Raw genomic sequence first — 11,955 nt, forward strand, 5'->3', positions numbered from 1 at the left:
CTTGATGTTGATGATGATTCTTTGTCTCATATATTGAATTAGCTTATAAAGACTGGGAAAAACTACTTTTTTTTTTTTTTTAGACGGAGTCTCACTCTTGTCGCCTAGGCTGGAGTGCAGTGGCATGATCTCTGCTCAGTGCAGCCTCCACCTCTCAGGTTCAGGCAATTCTCCTACCTCAGCATCCTGAGTAGCTGGGATTACAGGCACCTGCCACTACACCCAGCTAATTTTTGTACTTCTAGTAGAGAAAGGGTTTCGTCATGTTGGCCAGGCTGGTCTCGAACTCCTGATCTCAGGTGATTCGCCTTCCTCAGCCTCCCAAAGTGCTGGAATTACAAAAAAAAACTACCATGTCTTAATTGATTTTATAGTACGTTGACAAGCTATGGTCCATGGACCAAATCTGGCCTGTGGCTGTTTCCCAGGCTGGAGTGCAGTGGTGCAGTTATGGCCCACAGCAGCCTCGGATGGACTGGGCTCAAGCCATCCTCCCCACTCACTCTCCCACAGATCTGGGACTACAGGGACACACCATGTCAGGCTGATGTTTTTAGTTTTTGCAGAGACAACGTCTCACTGTGTCGCCCAGCCTGGTCCTGAATTCCCAGGCCCAAGTGATCTTCCTGCCTCAGCCTCCAAAAGTGCTGAGCCACCACACCTGGTCAATCATAAAATTGAATTTTATGCATTTTAATATTTTATAAAAATCTCCCTTGAAAGGCCTGTGAGCAAAAAATGGAATTTACAGTTTTCGATGGTTTTTAAATATCCATAGATTATTGCATAACACAGGAAAATTATATTAAAGTCACATTTCATTGTTTCTAAATAAAGTTACTGGAACACAGTTACACTCATTTGTTTACATATTACCTACAACATCTAAAATATTTACTATATGGTCTTTTACAGAAAAATTTACTGACCCTTGTTATAATAGACTGATAATGAAACCATAAAAGTGACAATTCACATTTGTAATTTGAAGAATCATGCCCTCCACTTACAGAAGCAATAGCCAAAGGCTGGCATGGTGGCTCATGCGTATAATCCAAGCACTTTGGGAGACCGAGATGGGCGGATCACCTGAGGTCGGAAGTTCGAGACTAGCCTGACCAACATTGAGAAACCCCATCTCTACTAAAAATACAAAATTAGCCAAGCGTGGTGGCACATGACTATAATCCTGGTTACTCGGGAGGCTGAGGCAAGAGAATCGCTTGAACCCAGGAGGTGGAGGTCGCGGTGAGCCAAGATCACGCTATTGCACTTCAGCCTGGGCAACAAGAGGGAAACTGTCTCAAAAAAAAAAAAAAAAAAAAGGAAAAGTAAGAAAGAGCTCATTTAAAGCAGAATTTTGTTTTGTGTTACATATTTTCCAATCATTTTTCTGATATGTTAAAGTTAATGGATACATTCAGAGCTATTGGCGCTTTAAATGTCTTTGATAATATGACTACACATTAGAAACTCACATGTAGCAATTAAAATTTTTCTGTCACAGGTTAAATTTAGGGGTGATATGATCTAAATCTACGTTCCTCCAAATTCATATGTTGTACACCCAAGATAATGGTACTGAGGTGGGGCTTTTGGTAGATGATTAGTTCACGAGGGCTTTGCTTTCACTGAATGGGATTAGTGCCCTTATTTAAAAAAAAAAAAAAAAAAAGCGTGGGTGCCAGGTGCGGTGACTCAATGCCTTAATCCCAGCATTTGGGGAGGCGGAGGCGGGCAGATCACGAGGTCAGGAGATCGAGACCATCCTGGCTAACACAGTGAAACACCGTGTCTACTAAAAATACAAAAAATTAGCCAGGCATGGTGGCGCGCACCTGTAATCCCAGCTACTCGGGAGGCTGAGGCAGAAGAATTGCTCGAACCCTGGAGGCGGAGGTTGCGGTGAGCCAAGATCATGCTGCTGCACTCCAGCCTGGGTGACCAAAAAAAAAAAAGTCTGGAGTAGTTTCCCTGCTTCTTCCACCATGTGAGAAGGACACAGCTAGAAGGTACCATCTTTGAAGCGGATAGTGAGACCTCACCAGAATCTGCTGGTGCCTTGATCTTGGACCTCCCAGAATAGTGAGAAATAAAATTATATTGTTTAAAAATTACTCAGTCCAAAACATTTCGTCATAGCAGCCTGGACGGACTAAGGCAAGGGGTAAGCCTAATTCTAGTTCTGTGATCAAGGATGTGTCTTTTTAGTCCAAATGCACTGACACTGTGACATGGATATCTGGAGTGTGTAACCTGATTTACTAATGACTAACCTAGGTGAGAGCATCTATATTGGACTAAGGTATTTTCCTGCTGCTTATATTCAGAAACATCCCTCCATTCTCCCTAAAGCGATATTCTGTATATTAAATGTGTGCCATTTATTTAAAGGGTCTAATCTGTGTAGGATTTGATTTTAATCACACATTCTCATTTGCACTCTTTACCACTTTTCTAAAATGTGATGTCATGGTAAATATAGTGGTTTCGTAGATTTTTAAATGTATCCATTATGTACACACACTCCAGGCAAAAACAAAAAACAAAAAACCTTATACTAAGTATCTTGCTAAGCTAACCTCTATTTCATCTAATCCCTTCTTATTTCATCTAATCCCTTCTTAAAACTTTGTGAACCAAGTACTGCGTCCCCAGTTTACAGAAAAACAAATCGAGGAAGAGTGATCACACAGCTGGAATAGATATGAACCATATCTTGGAGCTGGGTCTGTGGCTCTAGAGCTTCTCTTCTCCCTTGTGTAATAAAGAATCCACATTTATAGACCAAAAGGGATTTGAAATTTTCCAAGCATTATTTTTAAAGTATTTTGGAAGTATTAGCATGTTTCTTTATTTTTTATTTTTACATTTGAGACAGGGTCCCGCTCTTAGGCTGGAGTGTAGTGGTGCGAACACAGCTCACTTCAGCCTTGACCTCTTGGGTTTAGCATGTTTCTTTTACAGTAGCATTTAGTTCATGAGTCTGACTACTAAACAAGCTCAATGATGGGAGTTGTGTATGTATGTGCTACTTAAGAGATTCACATTGACTCTGACATTTAGATTAAGTTAACCTTGTCTTGGTTAATTTCACTAAGGCTATGATAGAGAAAGATGTACTCATGACAAGGAAGCAGACAGTTCATGTTTTTAGAAAACCATCTTTTGACTGCTTAAAATGCATTGGCTATGGGAATGTGACAGGATGCTAGTGGTTTTGTTTGTTTTTTGGTCATGACTTAGTATTCATCTTTTGTTTTTAAAATCATTCCATCTGAAAATGACAAGTCTTTTTCCTGTTTTATGGAGTCAGCTGACACACAAAAAAGAACATGGTACAGTAAGATTTACAGTCCCTTAATTTCGAGTCTGCTTTGTTTCCCAATCATCTCTTGGCCTACTACATTGGTTTGAAAAAACTACTGAAAAAGACAACTTGGTCTTGAATCTGTGATGTTTCAGGAACTTCTTGTTTCTACTTGAATGGTTTTCAGTGATTCAAAGTGAAATACATACACTAGATTTCCCCCCCTTTTGTACCTTTGGATATTTGTAAAGAGAATCAAACTGAGATTAACTGTTTATGGGATGTGCTTTTTTAGATTAGAAGGGTTTCCCAGAGCCTCATAAGAAGGTCTTTCATTCCCATTTGTGGGAGTCCTACAACACAGCTTTTGCCTATCACGATGTAACCTGATCCTTTTAATACTTGGCAGAGAGAAAACCTTTTAAGCAATGATCTCAGAGTGCACAGTGAACATTTATTGCCTAATTCTCGGAACCCCACTCAGCTAGGAAGCATCTGTGAAGATGCAGATTTCTTTACAGAACCCACCTGGAGCGCAAGTTAGGGCGATATTTAGTTTTATATGACTGAGACAGTCTAGAATGCCTTGAGTTACAGCTCCACTTCAGAAACAAGGCAGATTCTTAGACCTGCTGTGTCTTTTTCTTTTCATTATCCTAGATTCTAAGTGTTGTGTCTTAATAAGGAGCAGACCCTCTCTAATAAATATTAGCTTATTGGTGTGTGAAGGGGGCCTTAAGTGACGTTTGTAATTTGGGGATGTAAAGATCCTTTTCCCAAGGGATTTGGCTTGGCTATTTACTGAGACTTACTGGGAGGTGGGGGGATGCAATTCTAATGCATTTTGATTCTTACATCATTTGTGAGTAGAAAAATGCCCCTGTTGGGAATAGCGTGGAGCAGTGAGAAAGTCTGGCGTCTTCACAGAGGTGTTACTCGTACTGGGTCTTGAAGTGTAAATAAGAGTTCTGCGCGGAAGAGGACATCTCCTGCGTGTCGGGTTGTGCTGGAGGGGGTGACTATTTAGCCTCTGTCTCAGAAGAGGTGCTGAAGAAACCATTCCTTAACATCAGGGCTCCTATTTGAAAAAAGGTTTCTCGGGTTGCTCCAGCACACGTTTGGCTTTGCTCCGCCGCCTCTCCGGAGTCCCCAGAGGTTCTTGGGCTTGCCCCAACCTCCTGAGTCGGCGGCCTGATGGCGAGACAGTGGCTCCCTGGGCGCTGGAAGGCTTAGGCGGTGGCGAGTTGGCCCATCATCTGTCCATTAAGATGAGACTTGACCTTTTGAGGGAAGGAAGGGGCGACCTCGCCTAACCCATCGGGTCATCTTTGTGTTCCGGGTGGGGAGATGGGGTCTAGCCCGCTAGCCTCGGCTGTAAGTCCTCTTCTCTCCATGGGATTCCAGCGGACTCGGCCTTCTCGGATTCCCGCTGCTGGTGCCCGCTCTTCCCTTTCCCTCCAGCCCCCACCGGAACCCCACTCCCCAGTCTCGGGAAGCCAGAAGCGCCCTGGCCCTTCCAGCCCGATTTTCCCGCTTTCTCGAGGGCGCTCCCGGCTGGTCCCGCCCAAGCCCCACCCGAACGTCCCGCTCTGCGGTTTCCTTTCATTTTATTACTACTCGTGAAACCTGGCGATTAAGACGCGAAACCAACAAAGAGTTTTCTTTCCACCTTAACCTTGCACACAATCCTTTAACAAATTAATTAATCCTAATGAATTAACACTTCATTTATTTAAACGCGCTACAGTCCATGAATTAAATTTTCATGCAGTGATTAAAGGCTGTTAAAATATGCATGATTTCGTTAAAATTTTATAATAAATCAGGGCAATGTGTTACATGACAAGGCAACTATTTCCCAGTCCCTCGCAAGGGGCTTTGATTTGTGCGGGCGGCGGGAAGGAGGGGCGGCTGGCTGTGGCGCCGGCGAGCGTTGGAAGCCGGGCGACAGGACCCAGCTCCGCACTCTCGGGTTTGGACTCGCGTCCTTGCGGTTTTCTCCACGGCTTCCAGACGCTCTTGGGGATCTTGCTCCTAGAGGCAGAGCGGAGCTTGCGGAGAGCGACAGGCACCCGCTTCCAGGTCCTCCGAGCCGTGCTTGTGGGGGCTGGGGGTCCCCTGCTGCTCATTGACTACCGCAGAGCTCCCTCGACCCGAGGCGTCCGTGCGTTCTGGTGGCAGCAGCCAGCAGGCGGCTATCCGCGGAGCGGGAAGGCGACAGAACTTCCCGTGTCCTTGCGTGGGATCATGGACAGGCGTGTCTGTTGTGGAGTTTCGTTTGTTTGTTGTTGTTCTGACCCAGGACCTGGAAGCCCCTTCTCTGATCAGCGCCTTCTTGCAGCGCCTCTAATCAGGGCCCAGGCGGGGCGGGGACGCCTCTGCTCCTCCTGGGACCTAAATCACAGGGGTCCGTGGCCATGTTTAGCCATAAGACATTGTTCACTTGGGTTGCGAAACTCCTGGCAACTATTAGGCAGGGGAGGGCCAGTCCCTGTTGGGACAGAGACGTAGTAGTCATGTGTCACCCGTACAGCTTTCACAAGGTAGGTGCGTTTCACGTCCACGGAGAGATTAGGATGGAGATACATACATAGGTCTATATCTATAGATATAACGTCAAGAGTGACAATAGTCAGCAGTGAACTTTCCTGGGACATATCATCTGGGTCGCTAGGTCATCAACGACATCTCAAGGTGGGCTGGTTAAAGTCCAGGAAAATGTCCCCAAGTGAAGTTGCATTTAAACTACCAGACGAAAGAAAATAGTATGTTTCCCACCGGTTTCCTTGAGAACCTCCTCTGCCGGTCTCAGCTGGAGCCCAGTCTGAATGCCCAGCTGGGAGCCTTAGAAGCAGAGATGACGACGGGCCCCAGTACCGCCAACCACCCCGGGCCTTAGGGTAGGAGAGAGGCCGCGGGAGCTCCTCAGTGCCAAGCAGAAAGGGAGGACGACGGTCTCCGGGAAATATCTGAGCCTAAGCGACCTGGAGCTCGGCTCGGGGAACTCCAATCTCAGCGCTGCGCTAGGTCCCGGGACTGGACGGAAGGAGATCCGATGGCCCCCAGTGAGGCCGGCGAGGAGACCAGTAGCCATCGCCCTGGAGGCACCGAACCAAGATGCGCGAGTAGCAATACGACACTGGGATCAAAGCAGCTGGGGCATGACTCTGGGAAGGCGGTCCAGAGGGGAAGCGAAAGTTCCACCGTCCTTTCTCCATTCCTTCCTCCATTCCACCTTTGAGTGTCAGAGCTGAGGGCGCCGGGACAGCCCAAGGGCAGCCCCTGTTTCCAGACCCGAAGCTCTTACGCATATCCTGCTCCCCCGCTGTCTGCCCTTTCACCCGTGCTTAAAACAACCAAAGTGGACTCTAAAGCCGGCAGACCCTGGGCCCAGGGGGCTTCCCCTGCATGCAGGGTGCTGGCTGCGTGGTGAAATGTGCCTCCTTTCAACCTAGACAACTGCCTACGCACAATGTGGCTTCCCGAGTCTGCGAGGAACATAGCTCCGGCTTCCACCACCAGGACCTGAGGTGGCCGGGCCTGCAGGCGGGACAAGAACTCTGGGTTCCAGCAGGAGCAAGGGGCCCGGTGCCCTCCCCTGTATACCCGCAACCTCCAGGCACTTATGTCGACATCCCTCAGGCCCTATCCTGAGTCCCTAAACCCCGACAGACAACTCAGATTCAACCCCCCGGAGGTGAGAAGGTGGGACGAGTGGTGGCTGCGGAGTCAAATACTAACTTTCTCCGCACCCCGTTGGAAGGAGGAAGTCAGTGCCCAGGTGGGCAGCAGCTGTAAGGCGCGCTCTCCAGAAGTGGAGGATGGGAAGGTGGTGGTTCAGGTTAAAGGTGAGGAGGGTTCACACCAGACAGTGTGGATCCTCGCACAAAACCTCTCTCGCCAGTCCTCACGCCAACCAGCGAAGGTTTGCTCCCTTAGCTCGGGGAAAGGGCGCTGCCAAAGGAAACGGGAAGTGAGGCCTGCCAAAGGAGGAGGAGAAAATTAATTAATGAGGGAAAGAAATGTGTCTCTGATCCAGATGATAGACTCCCTGTCCCTGGGGGCGGAAATTCCTTGGAAATCAATAGCTGTGCATTCATTATCCTTCTCTTGATAAAATGCAAAGCTATGAGATGAGGAGGAGGAGGGGATCTGTGTTGGTCATTAAATAAGAAGGAAAAAAAAAATTGCCCAGAAATCTATGCCAAGACTCAGACCCCATGTGGGTATCATTAGCACAGGCAGGGGCCAACGAGTTACAGCAGTTGCCAAACCAGGAAAACAAAACAGTGACATATGGGTGAGCTGAGCCCAAGCCTGCCACCCTTTCCTTTTATGCACCAGGAGGAAAGTAGGGAGAGGCTTGATATAGTCCAGGGAACTGCCTGCAGATGTGCCAGCATGCCCCATTCTTTAGCCTGGAGCTGAGAACCAACAAGGATGAGGCGTGGTAACTGTCCAAGGATCATCCGCCCTATATTTCTATACATGTCCCTCTCATCACACCTGTTATACCTGTATCATAGATGCTTTTTATTCGTGGCTGTCCCACGCACATACACTGTCACCTCCTATAGGGCAGATACTCATATTGTATACCTTATTTTATCTCCAGTGTCTTGTACTGGGCCAGACTACTGCTCAGCAAGCATTTGAGGAAGGAAGATAAGGTAGCAAGTTAATGAGGGAGGAGTGAAATAATTGGCTCCTGAAAAAGAACAGGCTGGAATCAAAATTTACAGCTCTGCCTGGGGAAAACACACCCCTCCTTTTTAAGGAGAATGTTGACCACCCTCCTCCAGGGATCTTCCTGCAATCTCCAACCAGCCCTGAATTGTTGAACAGCCCCTAGGCCACCCCATCTCCCCCAGACTACCTGAAACTGGCCTCTCTGCCTTCCTACACACATGTGTTGTTTGGTGGGGTACTTTTCCTGTGACAAACCCCGCACTAAGTGCCACAGTGAAGTTGGATGTGTCCTAGATGGGCTTCCTATCCATGGCGGGAGGGGGAGGGAGGATTGTACCCATCGCCCTCATATTTCTGGTCCCATCAAAACACCCAATATCCCGAGCAAAGATCTGTCCTCACCCCAAGGTGGGGTATTCCTGTTGTCCAAAGAGAGGTAAACAGGGAAGGAAATCTTGATGGGACTAACTCCTAACTTCAGGCTAGACTGGCATCTCTCCCCTGGGTTTATTGGAAGCCTCCCAGGGTTGGAGGGTTTACTGGAAGCCTCCCAGGGTTGCAGGGTGAACCGAGGTGCCTTTTGGATACTCAGGAGCTCACCGGGCTCTCAGAGGCCCCACCCGGCCACAAACCTGTACTGTTTGCCTTTCTGTCGCCCCTGTACCCTTCAGGGTCCCTAAAGACCAGCGTTTCCTTGAGAGGGGAGGAGCAGGCTCCAGGCCCTCACCCTCTGTGGGGGCCTTTTCTTTCCCCTTAAGAGAGAGTGCAGGGAACTGCCACCAGGGGTGTCAGGAAGGATTAGGTTAAGCCCGGACTCCCGGTGTGATGACTGCCTTAGGACTCACTCTTTCCCTCTAGCGATGTCCTGCTCAGCGTCCACTCCCCGTTGAGATAAAGTTGCATTTAGCGCTCCCAGGGGACTGCATAATGGATGGAGCCAGCTCCTTCTCTCACCAGCAAGTGAACATCCTTCTCACTTCCTTCTGGAGCTAGAAGGAAGGGAGGGGGTGGGGGTGGGGGGACATGAAAAGAAAGAAAGAAAAAGCCATGGTGACGCCTGTGGGCTCTTCTTGGAATGTGAGTAGGTGAGTGGGTATGCTAAATACACATGCGTTTGTGCAGAGGAAAGATAAAATCCACGGGAACGCAAATTTAGGTTTATAGAAATGAGATCTGCTCTTTGGTGGAAATACAGACCTCCTTGGTGTGAGAGAAACCAAAAAGATTATGTATCTGATCTCGGCTTTCCATAAGCAGCCCCTTGCTGCTCTCCAGCTCTCTTGCTGCAGATGTGATAACATCTGGGCTGTTAGGTTATTATCACCGCGAGCAAGTGCTCGGTCTCTGAGGACTTTGGCACCTGAACTGTGGCTCCCCTGGGAGGCTTTTGATCTGCTGCCACATAAGGGCCATATAACAGGTTGGCTAACTGATGTATTCTTTTTGGGTCTTAATTTCACAATAATATTTTAACAATTTAAAAACTGTACCAGAGCTTGTACCCGTTCTTTCAAATTGGCTTGATTTAATATTTTTGAATCAAGCTTTCCTATAAGTTAGCTTGATCTGTCTCCTATTGAAAATATATGTGTGTGTGTGTGTGTGTGTGTGTATACAAGCAGAGATAAGAGGCGAAAAGCCAAAACGATGGAAGGGAAAAGAAAGTTTTCTTTTCAACATCTTATTCCCTTTTCTCTGAAGCAGTTTTCCTGGAGTTCCCAGCATAAAGTGTGTGTGTGTGTGTGTGTGTGTGTGTGTGTGTGTGTGTGTGTTGACGCTGAGGGGAGGAAGGATCCCAACTACACCCTGTTAGCTATTTTTTCCTTTTGATTACTAGAAGCCTTAGATCACCCGGAGCTCGTTTGAAACGTGGGTTTGTACACGGTTGAAGGAGACAAACAATAAGAGAAATGCACAATTTCATTTCAACAGCTTTTCCCGAGTAGAAAGCACACGCTCCTTGTGGCTCCTAAGTGGCTGTCACTGGCGGTGCCTGACACAGTTATATTCACAACAACAACAACAAAAGTATGCGGAGGAAATTAAATTATATGGAAATCAATAGCGTCTGACTGCTTCAAACAAATGTCTGTCACCGCGATTATTCTCCAGCAACCTATTTATAAACCTTGAAAGAGGTTCTTGCAGCAAAAGACAGCACCTTCTGCATTTCTGTGTTGTTATTTATACTGTATACAGAGGAATGCGCGGGCATAATTTAACATACAAATGCCCAGCTGTATACATTATATAACAGCTTGTTAGGCATCACAGAGAGGAGGAGTGCCTAAGTAATGCGCATATATTCAGGGCTTTCGATGAGGGTGAAGAAACAAACAAAAAAAACACACAGAGGGGCGTGCGCTCATCTCGTCTTTTTTCTTCTAAAAGGTGTCCACCCTTAGACAATAGCTCGACCTTCCGATCTTTCCAGACCGCGGTGGGAAAGGTGAGGCGGGCAGTGCGCATGCCCGGGTAGCTACAGGTGCATCACCTGCGCTGTCCTTGCTGGTGGTCACTATAAGAGCGGCTCCCACGCGCCGCTAGCGGCCCGACGAGCGCGCGCGCGCGCAGACGCACGGCGCCGCCGAGAAGGAGAGCGCGCGCCAGACAAACGGAGACAGCTGATGCCTGTCAGCGCGGTAGGGCCTCGAGCTCTCGCGAGAGCTCCCCGGGACAGCCGCGAGAAGTGGGGCTCAGGTGTAAGAGGAGTACATCCCGTCGGCGCGCGGGGCTAGAGCTCTCGGAGAAGCAGGACCGCGAGGCCGGCGCGCGGCGCTCTGCGCGGTCAGAGGGAGAGTCCAACAGCAGCAGGAGCAGTAGCAGCAGCCCGCGGCGCGGCCGCCACCAGCCGCCGCGACCGCCGCGGCTGCAGCCTCGGAAGGGAGGCCGGGTGAGCCGGCGTACGCACTTTCCCGCGGACTTTCGGAGTGTTTGTGGATATACATGCCAAGCCGCCACGATGATGTCCATGAACAGCAAGCAGCCTCACTTTGCCATGCATCCCACCCTCCCTGAGCACAAGTACCCGTCGCTGCACTCCAGCTCCGAGGCCATCCGGCGGGCCTGCCTGCCCACGCCGCCGGTAAGCGCCCCACGCCCGCGGCCCCGGCCCGCGCGCCTGCCCCTCCCCGTCTCCGAGACGCTGCATGTCGGGGGCTGGTGTGTGCAGGTCCCGGTGCGGGGAACTGCGGGCAGGGGGTGTAGAGCAATCCTGCTGCGAGGCACGTTTTGTCCGGCGGCGCTTAATGTAGTGTTCCTGTGTGCCTCTGCCTCTGCGTCGGGCGCCTGCGATCGGAGTGGGGAGCGCTAGGGCCAGGACACTCGACTTCCCTGCACTTTCTCTGTTAATTTCACGCCTCAGAAAGGCGGTCTCTGTGCGTGCTCGGGTGTGTGACACGGGTCCCCAGCTACGAGTTACATTTCCATTTCTTCTTCTTTTCCCCCTTCTTTTTCGTCTCCCACGCCCGTTCCCGGAATGTGTTCTTGTGTCCCCCTTTCTCCCTACTTCTGTCGCCCTCTCCACGGCTCCTATCCCTTCTCGTCTGTCCCCCTGCCTGGTCGCCAATGTGCCCCCTTCTCCGTCTTTCCCGCTCTCCGCTGCCCCCAACCCCGTTGTTACTTTGGTTGCTTTGTGTTTGCCCTTCGCATGCTGTGCTTTCCGGCTTGTGTGTGTGTTTCTTCTGTTTTGTTTTGCTCTTTTGGTTTTGTGGTTTTGTTTTTGGTTTGGTTTGGTTTGGTTTGTGTCGCCTGCAGCTGCAGAGCAACCTCTTCGCCAGCCTGGACGAGACGCTGCTGGCGCGGGCCGAGGCGCTGGCGGCCGTGGACATCGCCGTGTCCCAGGGCAAGAGCCATCCTTTCAAGCCGGACGCCACGTACCACACGATGAACAGCGTGCCGTGCACGTCCACTTCCACCGTGCCGCTGGCGCACCACCACCACCACCACCACCACCA

The 11,955-nt window shown here is 49.4% G+C and overlaps 1 protein-coding gene across 1 annotated transcript in view; it reads left to right on the forward strand.

Annotated features, from left to right (window-relative positions):
* Window positions 1–10,700: 10,700 nt before the first annotated feature.
* Window positions 10,701–11,955, forward strand: part of POU4F1 (POU class 4 homeobox 1) — a 6,817-nt gene continuing 5,562 nt past the window's right edge. Inside the window, exons 1-2 of the mRNA XM_023185711.1 lie at window positions 10,701–11,084; window positions 11,756–11,947. Of these exons, the coding sequence (XP_023041479.1) occupies window positions 10,962–11,084; window positions 11,756–11,947 (315 nt within the window). The 5' untranslated portion in view covers window positions 10,701–10,961. The remainder of the gene's footprint in view (window positions 11,085–11,755; window positions 11,948–11,955) is intronic.

Source organism: Piliocolobus tephrosceles, chromosome X, assembly GCF_002776525.5.
Source record: "Piliocolobus tephrosceles isolate RC106 chromosome X, ASM277652v3, whole genome shotgun sequence".
Taxonomy (NCBI): domain Eukaryota; kingdom Metazoa; phylum Chordata; class Mammalia; order Primates; family Cercopithecidae; genus Piliocolobus; species Piliocolobus tephrosceles.